We start from the raw sequence: 21,933 nt of genomic DNA on the forward strand, positions 1-21,933 counted from the left end.
AAGTCTGAGAAGAGGTCAAGAGCAAGTTGTGGGGTCAGAGCAGGTTCTACCCTATCTTCATCTCTTACTAGCAGTAAGCCAGGGACAACTCATAGAACTCTGTTCTCATCTATAAAATAGAACTAAAAGCACCTAGCTCATAGGAAGGTTGTAAATATTAAATAAAAAAATGTGCATGATAAAGTGTTTCTTTTGATTATTAATATGATCAGGCCACTGTGAGTCAGCTTGATTCCAGAGGACGTACAATCAAATAAAGACAGGGAAGTCTACGTGTCTTTCATTCATGAGATCTGAGCCAGGGCATTCTTGTATGTCATCAGGACAAAAATGGTGTTGCCCTTTGGCACTTTGGTGGTGTTATCAGAAGAGGGTGGCACAGCAGAGCAAATGAGAAGAGTACTGGGGTGAAGAAAAGATCCCTAAAGTACCCCAAAGAGAGAGAGGCTGAAGAGAACTTGCATTCAGTTCCTGGTTGGCTGACAATACCTTGAAGCTTGGCTGGTGGGGCACAGGAGATTGAACAGCGTTTCAGAAAATCTGTTCCCTCTGAGCAGGAAAAGGTCGCATAGTTCACCAAAGATGGGTGGGGAACACCACAATCAAGGGGCATGCAGCTCACAATCCGGTCCCAGTGCCCAGAGGAACATGTGAGCAGAATTTCCTTCTAGAAACAGAGAATTTTTTTCCATCAAGATCACATAAAAAAGCTTATCAAAGTCGTTTCCAGGCTTTGGCGGAGTCCTGGTGATTATTGGTGCAAACATTCAAAATAGGTAAAATGATTATGCCTTGTTCCCTCCTTAGGCCCTGTTGGCTTGATATAGGTCTTCAATACCCACGTAGGCTGCTGCTGACCGTCCCTGTTAGTGTAAGAGAATCATGAAATGGAGACACTCCTCCAGGCCAACTCTTGGTTGCCTCCCTTGTGCTCTTGGATCCACTCTATGCCTTTCTCCACCATGCTCTGTGTCCCTATAGGTTTCATGCCTCTGGTTGTGCTCAGGCCTAGCACCCAGGACCCACTGGCAGGAGATTGCAGAGCCAGGAGGGAAAAGGAGGTCTTATTCTTCCTACTCCAGTAATGCCAGTTGGCTTCGTCCTTTGGTAGCTCTCTCCATCCTCTCCTACACTCTCTTCCTGTGGGTTCTGCTCCCTGCTCCTTGCAGTCAACTCTTCAGGCCTACTGGTGATGTCACCCTTTGACCCTGGGATTCTGCACCATCTCCTTGTAATTTCCCTGCATCCTGTCTCCACCTTCACAAGTAGTCCCTGTATTAAATTCCCTCAAATTGCCCACTTCAGAGCATGTCATCTGTTTCCTGCTGGGAGCCATAAACCAACTGATAACGCTCCTGAACACAATTACCTCCACTGAGAATGGTGCACAATATCTAAGAACAGCTGAGAATCAATGCATACAAGGCACCTTCCAAATCTTCTGGTTAAATTGGAGAGATTCCAGCCCTTTCCCTGAGCCTGTCATTTTTGTGGGGTAGCCCTGGAGTTCCTCATCACTAAATAAATGAAGAGACATTTATTGAGCACCTAGAAGGGCCAGGTTCTGTCTAGGTTTGGATAAACAAGATACCCTCCAGGAGCTAATCATCTACTAGCAGAGCAAATCACAGGTTGAAACAATGGCTCAGAAAAACAAAGGGAGAAGAATGGAAAGAAGGAGAAAGAGAGACAGGAAGGGAGGAAAGGAAATATGGAAGGAAAATGCAAGAGATATATATTGTTATTTATTATAGCCTACTCTTTCTGTAGTGATTTGCGAGAATACAATACAAAGAACGGAAATGACAAAACAAAAGAAGTAGGAAACGGACCAAGAAGAAAGAAAACATAAAAATGTAAAAGGAGGCAGCCATATTTTATGTAGGTGCTCGCTCTGTGAGACAGCACCATGGGGGCTGGAGGAGGGACTGTCCCTGCACGAGCAGGAGGCCAGTGTCTGCAGGGAGGTTCACAGAGTAGGTGACAGAGGACCTGGCCTGTGAAGGATGAGCAGGACTTCCCAGCTGCCAAGGGAAAGGGGAGAAGAACGTGTCCAGAGTGAGGGGGACAGAGTGAGCTGGGACTGAGAGACCTGGAAGCTCATGGCTTGTTTGGGAAAGAGCACAGCCGTCACTCCAGCCAATGGGTTACCACAGGTCAAAGAGAGCGCGGGGAGATTCTGCAGCTCCATTCTTGTGGCTCAGCAGCTATCCCACCAGGAGACCACAGTGACAGTGAAGCCAAAGGTAAAATGACTGGTGAAAGCACCTGTCACCCCTGACACCCCCTCCCGACCAGCTGTGCCTCCCTCTTCCCAATGTTTCCCTGTTGCCTGCCAGAAGGACCCAAGTCAAAGCCAGACACATTTTTCTGTTTAGTTTCAGTTCTTATGTCAACAAAAAGCAAATATCCCCACTGTCTTGTGATCACGAGCTAGGATTGTATAATTTCCTTAGTGGGGCTGGCTTTGGGTGACAGGAGCAGTCAGCTGGAGAGCTGTGTTTGCTGACTCCACCACATGGTTGGCAGAGGGTGAGCTCCCACCTTCCTCCTCCCCACCCAGACTGCCCCTTGCACACTTATCACAGCATGGAAGCCGGGCTTGAACCACAACGATCGCTTACAGAATCTGTCTCGAACTCTGCATGTATTGCCTGGTTTTTCTCCTGGCTTCATTAAGTGTTGTCCATTTTGTCTTGACTGTGCTCCTAATTGTAATGTATTGCAAACACTGTCTTTTCTTCTCTCCCTCTCTTTACCTATCACACAAATGGAGTCAGTCCCTATTTTTTTTTTTTTTTTTGTCATTCTATCTCTTCTCTAGTGTAAGTGAAGCTGGGTGAAGAACAGGGGACAAGAGCTCTGACTTTCTGACCAAAGCACCATCGACCAAGGAGCTGATGTCTCCAGGTCTATCAAAACTGTTTCTCTCTATGTGGAACCTAAACCACCTGAAACCAACAATTGTGTCTTTGAGTTTAGACCATCTCTAAGCAAGTGAAATTCTTCCATGAATCTACCACCTGCTAAGTAGTCAATTGGTACAAAATGCAAGCAATTCCAATCTTTTGCACCAATGATACCTGACTATCAGTCATGCATCTAATTCTTTCCTCATCATTCAATGTCTTTCTGGTTCTCTCCTCAAGCACCATTATCTTTTCCCTAATGCATCCTTTCTCTGTCTCATATGATGGTCATGACTTCTAAGGGCTGATTTCAAATTTAAAGTTCCTCTGTAGAGTATTGAAAGCTCTCTAAAGGAAAGATGGAAAACAGAATTCTTACATGAGAATACATTATCATGCTCAAAGTAATGGCAGCTTAATGAGGGCTATGTGCCTATCATTTAGCTAGAAGCTTTTCAATTATTTCCAATCAGTCATCATTATGACTCAATGACATAAATACTTCTGTCCTCATTATTTCACAAATATGGAAGAACACTTAAAGAGATTAGTTTCTTTTGTTTGTTTTTACTTAAAATTATACAACTAATAGACAGTGGAGCCCAAATTTCATTACGTGTTTGTCACCTGAGCCACGCTCTTAACTAATATATTCTACTACCTTCAAATGCTGGAAATGGTGCTATGGTAGCTTGGAGAAATGTGGAAAATTAGGCAAAAGCTAGAATCATGATATAATCCCCACCTCAGTAACAGAGGGAAGAAAATCAGACTCTTTCTCCAGGCTTCTTATATAAAGAGGGCTGGGAGTCAAACTATGAGCCACAGACAAACTGATTACAACCTATCTTGCTTACAAATTGTGGGAAAATGTAAACTGTGAAATTCTCATCTTGAAGGCAAAAGTGGGACTGTAATTTCTGCCAGGGAAAGGAGGATGAGAACGGGATAAGTGTCCCTACCTGCTGTCTGCATGAGAGAAACTGACACCCTAGTTAATGGGAACTGCACCTAGTATTTCTGTGAAGCTGTGCTATCCTTGCCTGTTAGAGTCCTCATCTTTCCTTCCAAGTGATTTAAAAACACCTGCCCTTCCCCCATTCAGCCAGGGAGGGGAGCATAAGTACCTTCCCTTCCCTGGAGCTTGGTCTTGATGACCACGGGTTTCCAACTCACCTGTACAGGCCTGAGGTATTTCCCACCACTGGCCTGAAGGGCAAACCCCCTTTGACAGGTAATAGCACACTTCATGTGACCTGGGCCACCAGAGGTACAGTTCACCATATCCGCATGATCAAGCAGCAATGGCACACAGCTGCCTTGCTCCCCACAGGGCCGATGGACACAGCTGGGGATGACAGAAACAAAAGCATCTTAGACTCCAGATAAGCAGGCAGCAGCAAAGACTTTGCAGCTTCCTCTGGAAAGTGCCTCTAAACCAAAGAGAATGATCTCCAAAACCTACATTGAATTCATCACCTCCTTCTATGTGACCTGGAACGGTGCGACATGAAATAAACAAGAACAATATCAGTTAACAAGTAATGAATGATTAACTGACTTTCCACGGCTTTTCCAGGAGGACAAAATGGTGACAGGACAAGGTGGGGAATGTGTCTCAAGAGCTCTGGATGCCATCAGAAATGGCTGGATCAGAGAGCAATCCTCAAAATGTTTAACAACCAGTAGTTCTGGGTCCCAAACAATCAGAGCAGACCCAGGTCAGGAGTGAATCCTTGGGGCCCCTGGTTGTGTCAGGCACTAACCTTTTAGTTGTTTGATTCCAGAGGGACTGGATGAAGGGTCTGGGTATCTGAGATGGCAGAAAAGTCAACATTTATTGGTTGGTATGGAAATATTTCTGACAACTGGAGCCATAGCACTACACACCACTGAAAATCAGCACTGGCTAATCAGAAATTGAGCCCATGACAGGAAGAGGAAACTCACACATACTAAATCTCTGCCACATGCCTGACGTTGTGCTAGGTGCTTCCAGGACATCATCTCAGCAGAGGAGGACAACTGCCTGGATCTCTAGGGTCAATCAGCCAGGAATGGGAGAGAGAGTTAAACTCTCCAAGTTCAGGTCTAGACTGTAACAGCAACAAGGATGCAACAGAGCAAAAAGAGCATTACCCTCTTCCCAAGGCAGAACCAGAGAAAAATTAGAGCACTGGCCCCATGCTGTCTGACTTTGAATCCTGGATCCACCATTTACTACCTATGTGATATGGTTGAGTTATTCATTCCCCAGTGTTTCAGCTCCTTCCCCCATAAGAAGGGGATAATAATGGTATATATCCCACAGGGTTATTACTGTTCTGGGTTAATTTCCTCTACTGCTCCACTGCAAATGGCCGAAGTCCCACCCTCAGTTACTTGTTTTCTGTTCGCCATCCATACTTTTTGGTTTTCCCATTTCTATACCTTTGTTCAATTTGTTGAGATTTCTAAAAGGACTTTCTTCTCCAAGAAGCCCCTCCAGATATTTTCCTCCTTTGAACCTCCCAGGGAAATTTTTAAAATAATTTCCTTCTAACACTTCTAATACTCTATCCTATATTATAGTCATGTGTGCATCTGCTTACTCTTTCATTTATTCATCCTTTGATCTATAAGGCAATTAGTAGCTGAGTATCTCCTAAGTGCTGAAACTCCCAACTAGATTATGAACCTCTCAAAGACAAATACAGACTCTTACCCACTTTTATATTCACCATAAAGCTTGCTGTAGTAAACACAATAAAATTCTGCTGAATTAAATCTGCTCATACAGCAAAGTATGTCAATGGCTATTAAGATGGGTAATTTGTTAATTCTAAAGTGACAGATGGGAATCTGAAACACAAAAATATTATCATCAAACAGTGATTCAACCATCTTGCCCTACTCATTCATTCACTAATAAACATCTACTGAGCACTTATTGGTGGCAAGGCATTGTTTTAAGTACTGGCGGTACGGTAAGTATCATGGCCTTAAGGAAATCATAATCTAGTGGGGGATGCCAATGAGATATTTTCTTGCTCATGATGCTGTTACCAGTGGTGCTAAATATTAGCCAAAATGGCCACCATGAGGCTCATCATCATTAATTTGCCCTATTTGCCCTAGAATTGTGTTAGCAGTCAATGACTTTATTAAAAAAGCTGGGCAACAATATAAGAAAGCAAAAAATAAAATGTCATTGAATATGCACATATTACCTTGACATAATTGAGAATTGATTTTAAAAGCACTCATCTAAAAAGGATGGATTTGATCTGACTATGCTAAAGTTGCTGCTTCTTAACTTGTAGCCATAGGATTTAAATCATACGTCAGTGACATTCTCATTCTTTTATCTATGCTTATTAGCTATAGGATAGAGGTGTTGGAGTTGAGTAGTTTGAAAAAAACTTTTTTACTCTTTTGAGTTCTTATTATCCCTTCGATGGTATGGAATGCCTCAGATTCACTCCATGGAGTCTGGTGGAGGGAGGAATATATGAATTGGGGGGTAGGGGCTGTTAATTGTCAACACAAACTCCCCAAATCCAATGCTGATAATTGGGTGGGCAATATAGGAAATGAACCTTTGTCTCTGAGTCTTTACTGAACCTATCTGGATAAGGGATCTGAAACCTGACCATCCTTCATGGGATGAGATCAGTACACCTCATTAGTGATGCCTAAAGAACTCCAAGTTTAAGAGATGCTGTATTCCTTGATGTCCACAAAAAGTCATATTTCTTCAGCATGGTATGCAGAGAGTACTAGGAAACACGGTCATTAACAAGTTCTTGTTGATGTCAGCTTGTCGCCAAGAAATTAATGTGAAATAGTACATGCTGTTTTTCAGTGACTCCATCCAATTAATTAATCCATGTCATCATTGAGGACAAATACGTGCTGAGATAAGACACAGAACAAATACTCTGAATGAGCTTCCCTCCATCAAGATGGGGCTCCATTAACTGCTGTTGCTATGACTACCGGTGTAAGAAGCCCTTCCAGCATTGGCAGTGGAGGAGGAAGAGTGAGACAGGGGAGCATGTTAGAGGGGAGAAGTGGCATGAAATAAGACCAAGGCAAAAAAAGAAAAAAAGGCACCAATCCTAGACCTGTTTATGAAGTGAGAAATGGTTTCAGGGCAGCTGCTGCAAATTCTTTCACTAGCTTACATTTCCATTTGCTTCCTTTTTTAAGGAATTTGTTTTATGAGGATGGTGTTTGTCAGGTTACTAGCTTCTGATGGCATCTGGTACCAATTGTAGAATTCTCTCCCCTGCACCCCAACCTCCCTTTTGTGTTTCTTTTGCACTATAAACACTGTTTTTCTGAGGGCTGTTTTGTCCTCCATTTTTCTGCCCTCCCCAAACATTCTCCTTTCTACCAGGTGCTACACGAGCCCTCATACCGATAATGCTAATAGTAAAAACAGTTAGTTTATTCTTAAATAAATTCTTATTTAAAACTTCTCTACAAGCCTTCTTTTTATGGTATTCAGACAAATAGTAATGAAAGTGGCAGCCTCGGGGTCTTACAATGCCCCAGAGAGGTGGGAAGTTAGGTATTTTTCTTGGTTTGACATACAAGGAAACTGAAGCTGCTTGGAGACTGGCTGGAGGCCACACAGCAGGTCAGAGAAAATCCTCGGGCTGGAGCTCAGAGCCCTCACTCTGGGGCCAGCCTAGACCATGAGGCCACCTCCCTGGGGGGATGAGGCTGCTCTCTTGTTGCTTTCTTCTCAGTTCAGGAGCTAGTAGTATAGGCCAGGGAGAGCCAAGAAGCTCCTCATCTCAGCAGGACAGTTAGGGGGAAATATAGTATATTTAATAGTCTGTCTTCATTTCAAGCAGTTTTCTTTTAAATGATAACAAATCAAATTGTCAATATTTGTCCAGTTGCCACTGTCTGCAAGATGCCCTGCTTAGTGTGTTTCCTCATTTGGAAAAAGCTCCTTAGCCTTCCACCCACTTTTTCCAGATATTTCCCCACACCCCATCACAATGTATCCTCAGGTAAGGATATGATGAATCCAGTCAGATGTGATTCACAGGTATTTCCATAGTAACAGGAGACAAAGTTTTAAACCAAAGGAATGAGTTTTTTCATGATGGAATTTTAAGTCAATAGGCCCTTAAAAATCACACTCTGTAGATGGCCACCTACCCATAATTCTAGCTCCATTCTTTGTTGCTCCATTTCTCTGATAAGCTTCTACTTTCTCTCTTCTGGTCCTCACTCCCCAAGGTCATTATGTTGGAGGGTTTTAAAAAATGCTTTCAACGAGGAATCCCTGTACAAAATGTTATGTTAACCTCAGGCTACCCTCCTCTTGTATGTAACCTGCTCATGTGTACCCAGGCACAATCCTAATACCATCCTACCATAATGATGTGTGCCCAGGCACAATCCTAATACCATCCTACCATAATGATGTGTGTGTGTCCTTTTGTTGGCTGGGTCTGTGAGTGACACCTGTACTTGGGAAACCTTTGTTGGCACAGTTCCATAAAAGGAGTGGTCCTCATGAGGCAGGCTTTCTCAATCACAGTTGTACATTAGACTCACTGAAGCAGCTTTTAAAAAGTATAGATACCCAGGCCTTGCCCCCTGGAGATTTTGATTCTGATGGCTTGTGGTGGGATTTTAGCATCTGTGACTTTATAGGTTTCAAAGTGTTTGGTGCTCACCACGAACGAAACCCAGCACCATGAAGGTCTGGTATGTGTAACCTGAAAGCTATGTCAATAAATTCCATATGCCAAGACTATAAAATAGTAAGGCTGATTCCAGAAGGAGAACCTGGTCCCACTGCTTGATTATTACACATCCATGTATTAAGTCATATTATCATGTAGAAGCCATAAGATAGATCAAACGTAGGCAACATTTTTCCTATTCTGAAGAAGCTTTCACCATAGTGCAGAGAGAATAATGAAATGATGTGTTACTGATTATAAATTCATGGCTGTTTCAGAGACAGTTTTAACATTCGGTATGATTTGATCTCAATGAATGAGCAGAATTTGGAAAGGCAAAAAAGATATCCTAGAAAGTAACCTCTGATACTGTACAGACAGAACACAGGTAAGGTGGCACTTCCAACACTTCAACAAAATTACCATTTCCTCCCCACACTGAGAACTGAAGAAAATTCATCACGTGTGTGGGTCTCTTAAATTATGACTAACAAATTTAGAGAACTTATAGTGAAAGGAGCCGACATCTGTATTTGAAGACAAACTTACAGGCAAGTTCCCAATGCCTTCCACTGCCTTACAGTGGTTGCTGAAGAACAGGGTAAGGCTGACCCCAGAAAGTAGATATCATTCTCTGCAGAGGGAGCAGACAGACCCACTAAGAAACTTGTCATGAGCTATCTCCCAGGGCGTGTCTTTTTTGTTTTCCATTTCTTGAGGCCACTAGAAAGAAGTTGGTCTACTTCCCAAACAAGGTCCACATTTGGGAAGCTGGGTAGTTCTTGACAAATGGGTGAAGTCCTGGCTCTTCTGCCCACAGCTTCTCCACAGCTTTGGTCCAAGGATTCCCTGACGGTCTGAGCCATCCGAAGGAATTTCAGGAGACTACAACACTATTCGAGATGCAATCAGAATTCATAGTGAAGGGGTACCTGGGTGGCTCAGTCAGTTGAACATCCAACCCTTGATTCTGGCTCAGGTTATGATCTCAGGGCCATGAGATCAAGCCCCATGGTGAGTCCTGTGCTGAGCCCCGAGTTGGGCTCCATACTCAACATGGAATCTGCTTGAGATTCTTTCTCCTTCTCCTTCTACCCCTTCCCCCTGCTCATGTGTGATAAATAAATAAATAAATAAGTAAGTAAATAAAATCTTAAAAAAAAAAGGAATCCATAGTGAAACCCTACTTCTCCCATGTGAGGGCTAATGGAAGATTATATGCTAAAGACCACATTTCCTTGAACATGAATAATTCTGGGTGGGAGGAGTGGACATGACTCTTAACAATGATCTTAGAGGAACCACAGTTTTTAAAAGTAAAATGGACCTTAAAGATAATTCAACCCAAATTCCTCATTTTAGAGGTGAGGAAAATGAGCCCAAAAGAAGTGATGGGATATTCCAGAACACTAAGACTACAATATAATAACCAAGAAACATTTAATTAAGCTTTGGCTCAAACTCAAAATCAGGATGACATCAGCTCATGGACTTTTCTCAAGTCAACATCCCACCCTCTTTTAAGCAGCCAGAAAAAGCTGACCACAGCTTGATATCTGGAATCCTGGTTAGTTTAGGAGAAACGGTGTGGCATCTGTACCATACATTTTGAAAAACAGCATGGTATAATAGAGAAAGTAGTAGATCAAGGCCAATGTGACCTGGGTTCAGGTCTTGGCTTGTCTCTGCTTACATCTATGACCTTGGGTAAGTCTCTTAACTACTCTGGTCCTCTGTCTGCAAATTTGTAAAATGATGGGTTTGAACTAGGTTCTCTTAAAGGTCCCTTCCAGCTCTAACGTGATATTTAATTTCCCAAATGAGGTGTTGGTGGTATTGGGGTGGAAGTACAGAAAACCCATGAATGGGCAGCAGGATGTGGTGGAGAACCCAAAAAAGAGTTTCTCACAATCTTTCTTGCCCAGTGTAAGTTTTTACTTAATATTCCAATTTTTCAGTTGCTTAAACAAAATATTGCAATTCATTTATCCAAGAAGTGCCACTATTCACCAAATAGCAATTCCAGTGGTTTCTGCAGAAACAGCTCTTTTAAGGTTAAATAGTAAAGAGGATCAGATTTCTGGCCATTCCCCTACTGTGTTTTATTGATTCTTATTGAAATAAGAGGGTGTGGGCTAAGAAGGAATGTATGCTCTGGATTTGGCAGCAGATGGAAGTAGAATGTACAGAATGTAGAGTTGACTGGAAGAAACGGAGTTCTCATTAATCTTGCCACCACCAATGGCAAAACCAAATAATAATAATAGCATCCATCTTTAGAGAGCTTTGCTGTTTCTCCAAACCAATACAAAAAGATACAGTCTCTACTCTGGCTCCCCATCCTACCTTCTCCTCACTCTGGCTCCATCTTTGCTTTGTAGGACAGGAAACAGATTAAATGTCAAGTATATTTCCATCAGCCTTCTCAGGCAAAACAATGCTGGTACTTTGAAGGGTTTTACTGAAGCATCATACTAACCAGGAAGGTAAAATTAATTCAAGTTCTTTTCCTCCAAAGATTCTCATCTGAGAGAAACAGAGGAATCTCAGTAGTAATTCTGTTTCTTCCCTCATGACAGAGAAATGATGAAATTATTGCATGAAGCAGACTTCTTCTATTCCTGTACGTTGGGAAAGCAGAGGTTCCCCTGCCTCTCTACTAAAGGTTTTGTTCCGAAGTCGGCCCCTTGGGAGAGGTCCATCTCTTCCTAGAATGTGACCTATTTGTAAGTTCAGGACTGGACTCTGGTGGCCCCAGTGCTGGATAATTTGCTTCACTCATTTCTAATTCTGGGCATAGTTTTTACCACGCCTGGCTGTAACACTAGAAGTCCCATCCAAATGCCCCCTGTCCTTCTAAAGAGAAACAGATTTACATCACACAGCCAAAAGCGCTCCCTTTCAAATCCCTGCCTCACCATGTTTCAGAACCCATGATTTTAATGTAGATTATAAAATATGTGGAATACCAAAGGAAGAGTCCAAACAATTGCTGGCTAATTGGCAGAGGATAGGCTTCTTAGCATTGCATCAGGGAAACAGAATCACCCATCAGAAACAACAGGGGCGCCTGGCTGACTCAGTCGGTACAGCATGCAACTCTTGGTCTTGGGGTTGTGAGTTCGAGCCCCACGTTGGGTGTAGAGATTACTTAAAAATAAAAAAAACTTTAAAAAAAAGAAATAACAAATGTGTATGTCTACGTAAATTATAAAAATATAAATTATATACATATAAAAATGTATTTTTCCAGTTTGTAAAGGCAGTAACCATCCCCATGTGGGACATTTCCAAATGAGGAGTGACTGCTGGAGCCCCCAAATGATTGTACTGCTGACTCTTGTCCTACCTACTATTCATCCCTGGACACCAATTAAACTATTAATCTGGGGGTGACACTTCCCCAGCCACATTCATAGGTGCAGCCTGAGTAATTGTGAAACACATATAGTTAAGTGAGGCAACAGTACAGTCCTGTGAATGAAGTTTAGTGGGCATGAGTTTTCTTCTGCGTCATTCCTAGAACAGTTCCTACAGGGCAGGAGGAAGGAGTAGTATGATTTCTCTGTGGCTATACAGAAGCTGTGTAAACTCAGGTCTTGAAAATTTGCAAGCCAACACCTTGAATGAGTCTCAAAATCACATATGGAAGTTAAATAGATGTTCTGAAACCAGTTCCAATATATGTGTGTGGGGGTGCAGATTCCCACACTTACAACCAAGCAATTCTTGGGCACCAGCAGGATGTCTGAGTGTTTAACTCAATCCTAACACTACCTGTCCAGAGAAAGCATCAGGTTCCACAGGTTAAGAGATCAATCCTACCAAACCGTCCCCATCCCCAACTCAGGCACCAGTCAGAAACCCAAGTGGTTACCTATACTTCTGACTGACTGGCTATAAATCAGAGGTTCTCAGGACCTCCTCCTCAGGTTTGATTAATTTGCTAGAACCGCTCAGAGAACTCAGAGAAACATTTTACTTACTGGTTGCTAAGTTTTTATAAAATAATAAATAGAACTCTAGAACAGCTGGATGGAAGAGATGCCCAGGGCAAGGTAATGGGGAAAAGACACAGAGCTTCCATGCCCCCTCCTGGTGTGCCACCCTCCCCAATCTCTATGTGTTCACCAACCCAGAAGCTCTCTGAACACAGCCTTTTGGGTTTTTCTGGAGGCTTCAATACATAGGCTTGATTGACTGATTCAAACTTCAGCCCCTCCCTGCTCCCTGGTCAAGGGGTAGGACTCAAAGTTCCAAACTTCTAATCATGTGTTTAGCTCTACTGACAACCAGTCCCATCCTTCAGTGCTTTCCAAAAGTCACCTCATTCATATAACAAAAGACACCTTTATCACTCTCAACACTTAGGAAATTCCAAGGGCTTGGGAGCTGTGAGCCAGGAACCACAGACTAAGACCAAGTATCACAATATTGCAGAAGTAGAACATAAAACACGTGCTGGTCCCCTTTGGGAATCTCCCTCTCCCCCTGGCTTCCTTTCCCCAGTTTCTGGGGAAAGTTTCTGGACTCTCCAACAGAAGCTTCACATTGTTCCCATCATCTCATAATCCGGGGATTTGTCAGTCCTTGGTTGACATCAGATTTGGAATATTCCTCCCTTCTGTTCTTTTGTTCCCTCCAGCTCTCCCAACCCTTGCAATGGCCATGGCTCATTTTCTTATGGAGAAATGAAGGCCCAAAGAAGGGAGGGAAGGGACTGCCCTGAAATCATGCGGTAAGACTGATGATGTAGCCAATAGCAGGAGAGAGGGGTCTGGACTTTGGGCTTCCTGCCACTTCAATCCCCAGACTTCCTCTGCCTCCACCGTTATGGCTACGTAGAACCAGACAGGGCCTGAGAGTCATTCCAACCAGAACTTATGGTCAACTCCGTCAACAGTGTCTGTCTACTTGGCAGACTGGCAAAATGACAGAATCCTAGAAATACTGTTTTGTTTTTATTTTCTGTGCTCTTTCCACCACCTGCTATGAATACAGACCATAAGGACAGGGCCAGCCCTGAGCAAAATTGAGAAGCAGGTGACAGTTTAAAAATCTCTCTTTTTAGTACCACTTTTTCTGTTTCTGGTACTCCCCATAATTTCCAGATGCCTATACTAGGGTGCATTTCAGCAGGGCCTTGGTCTATTTTTGAATTGTCAAGGTCCATACGAGAATAGTTCTGCTATAAAGAGTTGATAACAACTTATGACGTTTCTACTTCTATTCAATAGTTATTTACTATTTTAAAGAGACCCTCGGAGATAACCAAGACTTGAAGAAAATCATTCCTAATGCTGGAATTTCAGACAACATGATAAGACATAGAGGAGTCATTATTTCAAAGTTATTGTTTTGAAACTAGCCTATTCCTTAGAGGGAGACTCCAACTCCCAGTCTTCATAAGTTGTTTGTGCCTATTCTTAGCTTTTGACCAAAAGCCACCACCGAACCAGTTCTCAGAATGCCTCCCACTAAGAATCATCTCAGACAAGGTAATATTTTAATAAAGGCTGTTTCTAGAATAGTCTAGTCATGCACCAATAAACCCCTCAATGAGACCACGTCTGTGACCTTTTCATTTTTCCTCTGTGACCCCTCAAGAACAAACAGTTGAACAGAATCAAACAGCTAACTGTATCTCCCAAAGTAGACCTGTTGTTCACCAGGCCATCTGTCATTGGTCAAAAGAATCAGAATCCTCTCCAGTGATTCTCTTCCTTCCCTCTTATTTTATGGACAAATCATTCTGGGAAAAGGAAGTTAGGCAAGAAACCTAGGGAACAATTGAGCTGCTATAATTCTTTCTTTGCTTAAGAAACAAAAACAGATTCAATGTTAATTTGCTAAACTGCTTTGGGGAAGAAGATAATCAAATGAGTAGAAATGTAACACATATTTCATTTCTATAGTGCCTTTCCCAGCAGGAGAGAACACTTCCCATCATCCTGGAGTATTAAAAGCAAACCCTCTTCTAAAAACAAAAGAAGAGCCAAAACAAATGCTTTAACCTGTAGCCCCTAGAAAAAGAAAGGAAGGGGCTCTTCACTTTGTGAGGCTATCAAAAGGGAGGTGATATGAATGCTGTACATAGAAATGAGCAGGGGAAAGAGAGGCCTGGCATTGTAGAGTCCCAATCCAGGCAGAGAAGGAAGGGAAACGGTTGGCATTTCAAATCTTAGCTCCAAATAATTGAAGCACAATAGGAATTGGTAAAGCAGCAGCAATGAGGGTTCCAGAGAATAATGAAGCATGAAGCAGAATGACGGATAATAGAGATGGAATGATCCTATTACCAAGAGCAGGCTCACAAACTGATTACAGTGGGAATGGAATGCCAAGGCACTGAGCTGTGCTCTGGCTATGTGCCCCTGGACTGGGGTTTGGAGGCCTTATAATGTAACAGCTCTACCCCTAATCTACAGTATAACCAAGAAGAAATATTTTGACACTTGAGTCCCAACATCTCCCAAATGGAAAACACAGCCACTTCCTCCCAGAAATTCTCTGGGGATTTTAAAATCATAAAAGAGAAGTTCTATGGAAAAGTTGCTCTCTGTTCTACCGCATCCCTCCACCCCCAACCAAAATTCCACGTCTATAGTGAATTCTCCAAGGACAACGGAGGGTGACCCAAAAATCTTCTGGACTTGACTCACTGATGAAGCTCTATCTTCTATTCTATCTTCTTGGTCAACAGATCTACATTTTCAAGAACTTTCTAAGGCTAAAAACATCTTTTTGTCACAGCACAGGGGTGCTATTGAAGCGGGGGTCGAAAGAGAGGAGGCAGCTAGGGTAAGTCGGCCTGAGATATAGCATTAGCCCAGCATATTACCAAAGGTCATAAGTTGCAGACAGGAAACTATGAGTTATTTGGTAATAGCTATGATTTTTCTCCCTGGATTATTTAGTTTTGCAGTCCCTGCTTTAGGAAACAGAATCTGAAGAATAGAGGCTACCCGGAGACAACAGAGTTGACTAAACTAGTACACATGTCCATAAATTTGCAGGTGTCCCTGCATCCTGAGGCATTCCCAACCAAACCAGATACACATTATTCTTTTATTACTCAGTTGTTGTTATTTTTTTAAGATTTTATTTATTTATTTGATAGAGAGAGACACAGCAAGAGAGGGAAAACAAGCAGGGGGAGTGGGAGAGGGAGAAGCAGGCTTCCCGCTGAGCAGAGAGCCCGATGTGGGGCTCGATCCCAGGACCCTGGGATCATGACCTGAGCAGAAGGCAGACGTTTAACGACTGAGCCACCCAGGTGCCCCGATTACTCAGTTTTAAAATAACCTAATTCTCATCTTTACACAAGCATGGTTGACAAAACATGACAGGTATTTTAATTATGTACATGTACATTTTTATGTTAAGTATATGAGAGTAAGAAGCTGAACGCCAACTGATATCCATAATAGCAGCCTAGTAGTAAATGTTTTCAATGCAAAAGGTAAATTCTAAGAGTTGTTGCTTTGAATATAGAATCATACAAGAGCACAGTGTATGTGTTCATTATGTTTTCTTGATTCAGACTTTATGTGTTCATGCTTAGTTTGCTTTAAGTAAATAGAAAAATGCAGATTAATGTAGAAAAAGAAAAAGAAAGAAAGAGGAGAAAATCTGGGGATGACACTGCTCTTTACAAAAATATTTATTTTTTACTTAAAAAATAATACCCTTCTGAATGGCACAATCGTTTAAAAAGCCAAATCATTTTAAAATGTAGTTATACAAAATAAATAAATAAATAAATAAATAAATAAATAAATAAATGTAGTTATATAATTCATTACATATTAACCTTTTCCAAAAGATTGTCTTGCATAAAGTGAATACACATACACACATGCATATATAGCCACATTTTACTAGACCAAAATTGCTAAAACAATTAACTTTAAATTATCCAATATTATGAAAAGAATCAGAATACAGGTTTTTTAAACAATAGCCACGTTTTTTTATTTTTAGATTTTATATGATTTTATGATTTTCCAGGAAACAGATATTACTGATTAAATTTCACTTTAATGAATAATAATTCTAGTTAAGCCATGGAGAAGATGGCTCTAAAGGTGGCTCAGGTTTGGAATAAGGAAAAATGGACTATGGAAGAAATATGGATGGATATGGATCATTGCTAAAATGGATATGGTGTAACTAGATAATGGAGAGTTGAGGGGACATTCTCTAGTAAGACAGCTGCTTAGATAATCCACCTACTAAGACTAGGGAATTTCTATGAGAAGATGTTGCTCTTAGAATCTCTGTTCTTCTCTCATGCTTTTTTTCCAAATATAATTTGAGAGAGGGCAGCAGGGTTTCTTGGATGGTAGTAGACATGGATATATTTCTGAAACAGTTTCTATTCTTATAATGGAATGTTCTTTTACTGAAAACAAATTTCTTGAATCCTAGTCTTAGTTTTGCTAATCTCAAATAAGGTGAATTTGTACACTTTGAGTCTGTTTCCTTAACTGAAAAATTATTCCTGGCACATTGTAGGCATTTAATAAATATTTTTGAATGATGAATGGTCCATCTCTTTCTATACAGAGACATACATGCACACACACACACACACACACACACACTCAAACCACATGCACACACACCATATAGAATAATTGGTTTTACAAATCAACTTACATTAAACTTTTCAAAAACTTGCTTCTACTTGAAGTAAAATATAGTAAGCATACACAATGTATACACTCACACTCTCACACACATATCCATTGTATTAGACCTAAATTGTTATATGAATCTACTTTGAGTTATCCACAATGAAGAAAAGGATCAAAGCATTACTATATATAGTTAATGAGAAAGAATGAGAGTGAGAACGAGAGAGAAAAAAGAACTTAGATTTCTACATGGATATTCATTTGAAATAATTAATATCTCATTCAATAGTAGATTGGAATACTTGGCGTTGATAAGCTATAGTTTAAGGTAAACCTCAGAACCCACGACAATTTTTTATTTATGAATATTTATTACTTGTTTTCTATCTCAATCAGAATGTATATTTATACTGAATAAGTTAATGAGGTATTTATACTTCATGTTTGCCTTGGACTTAAAATAAGTTCAAAACATTAAAAAAAGAAAATATGCATTTCTAGTTAGGTCAAATCTATTTAGAAGTTATACTGAAAAGTGGTCTGAGGATTAAAGCCAGGACCTTAAAGGAAATCTTAGCTGGAACGTAAAAGGCACAAAAACGGGATTTCTTCTGGGTTCCTTGACAAGATCTTTCCTGCCACTTCGCAATCCTAGAAATGCACCATGTAAATATTGCTCTTTGGCCAGTTAGTGTAATGTCACGTGTTTCCAGTAGATGTAACTGGAGATGTAACTTCCAGGAAGAAGGGGCATCTCTTCTAGATTCCTATGTGTTTTCCTCTCCTGGCCTCTGCAGCACTTGACATCTGACAGGGCTTCAGTCCAGTAGTGCTCACTCCGTAAGGAGTTTCAGGGACACCCTGCACAGCTCAGCAAGGTCTACCAGCACTCTAGTGGGAGCAAGTCTCAAAGGCGCTCCACTGATTGACTTCCCAGAAAGTTTCACCAGTGCCCAGTGGGTGACCTCCGGGAAGTGTCAGCAGCACCCCAAGGGCAGCTTTCCAGAAGTCCCAAGAGTGCCTGAGCAGGCAGCTTCCAAAGAAGCTTTGATCAGCGCTCCAGTGGGTGGTTTCCTGCTTGCTGGCCCCAGCCTCTGAAACCTCAGCAAACTTCTGTGTCATCCATTGTGCCATCGCCAAACCCACTCTGATGAGATCCAAATCGTAGCCTTAGGTGGGGAGCCTTTTCCACATTTGTCCCTTCCTCTGATACTCTTCCCTCACCTCTAAATGGAAAATGGAATGACTGCTCCCTTTATCCCCCATTCTATTAATTAGGGTTCTCTTAAGTAGTTAATCCTTTGTAGTTCCCCTAAGTAGTTAATAGTTCTTTATATTAAACTCTCCCTATTCTAATTACTGTGTCCTCACTGGACCCCGACTGGCATAGAATGGACCTGTATGTGGTACCAGGAGATAGATTCACAAAGGTCAGATCTGGGGATCAGTTTGGTTGTACCTTCGGGCTTGAGTACAATACGGAGCTCCTTGTCAATGGGAAATGGGATGCTAGCAGTTTATAACATGCAGTGGGATAAATAACAAGCATTACTTTTGGTTGATGGTGATGAAGAGCCAACTGGAAATACATACCCTGGGAATGCAAGTGGATGCTGACTTTATGGAAGCTGTTCTTTACACTGCTGCTGAGCATGGCACAGCCGCAAAAGAGAAGAAAGCACACTGAAGCTAGGAAGAGAAGCCCTTCCTCCTGTAGTATCTCTCCATTACCCACTTCTGACAAAGCAGAACATTGTGTCAGCTGGCAAAGGATAAATATCAATAAAATCCTGTTCTAGTATTTACACATGCACATGTTGAGAGTGACTTGAGAGCTGAGAAGCAAGAAACTGATCAGTGGCACACCTTGTAAAAAGAGGAATGGAGAAAAACAAAGATGAGGAATAGTGTGAAAGCTTATATGGGCGGTGCTCCTGCCTGGTGCTAGAATGTGCTATGCACTCCACATGTACACTTCTCAGTTAATCTCACAAGAATGCTATGAGGTCATTTTTCCCTGCTTCCCACTTAAATTCCAACAGAAAAAATATGAAAACTCTTATCAAAATCAAAAACCAAGACTGACAGCTGGAATCTGTGAGGATTTCCTCCTGATTTCAAAATGTATTGGAGTTGAATTGAGAAACATCACTGGAAGCCAAAGCATGCATTTTTTTTTTTTCCTGAGGAGGGAAAAAAGCAAATAAGGACTGAAGCCATGCTAAAAGGAGAGAGGGAAAGGGTCATTCTTTCCTCATTCTCTGGCTTCTCTTGAGACTGGCAAACTAGGCACTGCATTTCAGGGGTCACAGATCTGTTTTTTATCCTTTAGTCCTCATCAGTACCACCCTTTCATTACTGACTTTAAGACTTCAGGTCAAGAAGTATGAGGGTCTTGGTCCAGTGCGGTGGGAGAGAGTTGGGGGGCAAGGGAGAACTACTGGCAAAGGCCATGGAATCCTAGAAGATTAATGTCCCAAACGTAAAAATACTACAGGGTCCTAAAGATACTAGAAGCTTGAGGACCATGAAATAAATTTTCAGAATAAACAGTGCCATGGAGCAATATGCCCTGGGCTCATTGGCAATGAAGATAGCAGAATGTTAAAAATAAATGAAAGGCAAGTATTTACCAAATAAATATAAACAGAAGGAAAGCAGGGATGGAAATTTAAATTCCAGACAAGGTAGAATACAAAGCCAAAAGCATTTAACAGAGCAAAAGTTGGCACAAGTTATGATCCTAATGAAGATAAAAGAGTCACAAGCAGCTATGCACCTAATTCTGTAACATCAAATTATAAAAAGCCAGAACTCTTTGAAATACAAAGAAAAGTTAAGGAAGCACAGTTGTTTGGGAGATCATACTGCAACCTGTTATGGAGAAGGTAGATGAAAAAATCATTAAGACAGAAAGTGCAAATGTTGCAAAGAAAGGAGTGGCCAGAAGTTTCAACCATTGTAATCAGCCCATGCCATGGAGAAGGAGATGATGTTCATCCTCAGAAGATTCAATGCTGCGGGATCTGTTGCATCTATCATCTGGTAGGAGTAGAGAAGTTACAATCAATGTTTCCATTACATTATGTTCATGTAACTAGAAGAACAAAATTCTGTTGTAGGAGAAATCACGTGCCCATCAGCAATTCTTGCCTATTAGTAAATTCTTCTAAACTTGACTGTGTGGATTTCCAAAGTAGATAGTAAGAGTCCTGATTAAATTAGAGTCCTGATTATCTGGAAGCTAATTCCTCTCATTTAGGCAAAGTAACCTATCAGTGCCTGGAGTATATCTCGGATACACTCTAAATCCCATCGCATTAATCACAACAGTGGTTCCCACTTCCCAAAGCCAACAACACAATCCTGGCATGGTTGGGGGTCTGCCTGATTCTCCAACTCATGGGATGCTGTGGCAGGTTATGCAGGACCTTTACCTAAGTGGCTAGAGCTAGAAACAGCCAGAGAGAAGGAGTGAATTGAGCTCTAATTGAGCACCAGTGGCCAAAACCAGGAACACAAAACTTGGTTTTCAAGACTAATGGTTCATTATCAGTAGACTAAGCCCAAAGGGTCATAAATTGGTAGCCATCATAGCAGAATGAGAAACAAGATGAAGGGAGAGATCAAAGCTAAAGGGTCCAAGGTAAAGATGATAAACATCACTGGAGAGCCAGACAGGTTTATTGGCCTTCAGCTGAGATTCTGTGGGCCAGTCGGGCAGATTTAAAGATGCAGAGTTGTAGGAGGGACGGGCCATTGGTCATTAATGGTTAAATACAGAATGGATAATACATCCTCTACTGCCAGGCATCTGTCAGCTCTCCATTGCCCATTTTAGTATTAATGGAATTCAGGTCATAAGGGGTAAAAATGAGGTAGCCAGGAATCCCTCTCACTATGCCCAGAATTTGAGGGTTTCATATTATGATCTATCCACATCTTCAACTGGGATTGATATAAAGATATAAAAAAAAATCTATTTTTTGAGAGTACATAGGGATTCAGATTTTAAATCTGTTCACAAAGAAAATATATGAAATCTATTAGGTTTCCTGTGTATCAAAATTTACTATATTGCACTGATTTGCTGGCTGAGAAGGGAAGCCAATTTGCATGGCTCCTGTCAGTCATATGTGGTTTGGAAATGCTTGTGCATTCCACATACACTGTGTAAACTGGAGAATCATATCCTATTTCTACTGGTTTGCATGCATGCATATAAAGCTTGTTTTTCCCACAGTGCCAAATGAAAATAAGTGAACGAGCAGCAGTGATCACAATTAATCACCTTTGTCAGAACTTCACAGCTGTGATGGTGAGGGGAATTCTTGTCCCTCAGGTCTGGAGAGGCTATGACTTCTACTTTTTGTGCTTTTCTTGTTCAGTTCTGTTCCATCCAGCATTTAGAAATAAAGTCTGTTACTATCATTCAACAGAGTTTCTGACACTACTATGTGCCAGGCTCTCTGCTAGGCACTAAAAGATACCACATGGAATTTCCACTAGAGAGAGTTCAAAGCTTAGTGGAAAAGAACAACAAGTAAACAAATAGTTACCACCCAATGTGATAGCTGTTTCTGCAGAGTGTGGGTTATGTACAATGCCCTACGGAAATAGGCAAGGAGTTTGCCAAGATTTTACAGAAGGTGAATCCTGATGGTGAAGTATGAGTTGAAGTGAAGAAGGGCTGGA

The 21,933-nt window shown here is 41.4% G+C and overlaps 1 protein-coding gene across 1 annotated transcript in view; it reads right to left on the reverse strand.

Moving 5' to 3' along the window:
• PAPPA2 (pappalysin 2) overlaps nt 1-21,933 on the reverse strand; it is a 260,705-nt gene that overhangs the window by 72,104 nt on the left and 166,668 nt on the right. Inside the window, exons 14-15 of the mRNA XM_088016851.1 lie at nt 4,086-4,257; nt 490-667 (exon numbers count right to left, since the gene is read on the reverse strand). Of these exons, the coding sequence (XP_087872977.1) occupies nt 490-667; nt 4,086-4,257 (350 nt within the window). The remainder of the gene's footprint in view (nt 1-489; nt 668-4,085; nt 4,258-21,933) is intronic.

The sequence above is a fragment of the Eumetopias jubatus genome, unplaced genomic scaffold, assembly GCF_037043125.1.
Source record: "Eumetopias jubatus isolate StellerSeaLion01/CBP00866 unplaced genomic scaffold, mEumJub1_p1.0 scaffold_12, whole genome shotgun sequence".
In the NCBI taxonomy this organism is placed as follows: domain Eukaryota; kingdom Metazoa; phylum Chordata; class Mammalia; order Carnivora; family Otariidae; genus Eumetopias; species Eumetopias jubatus.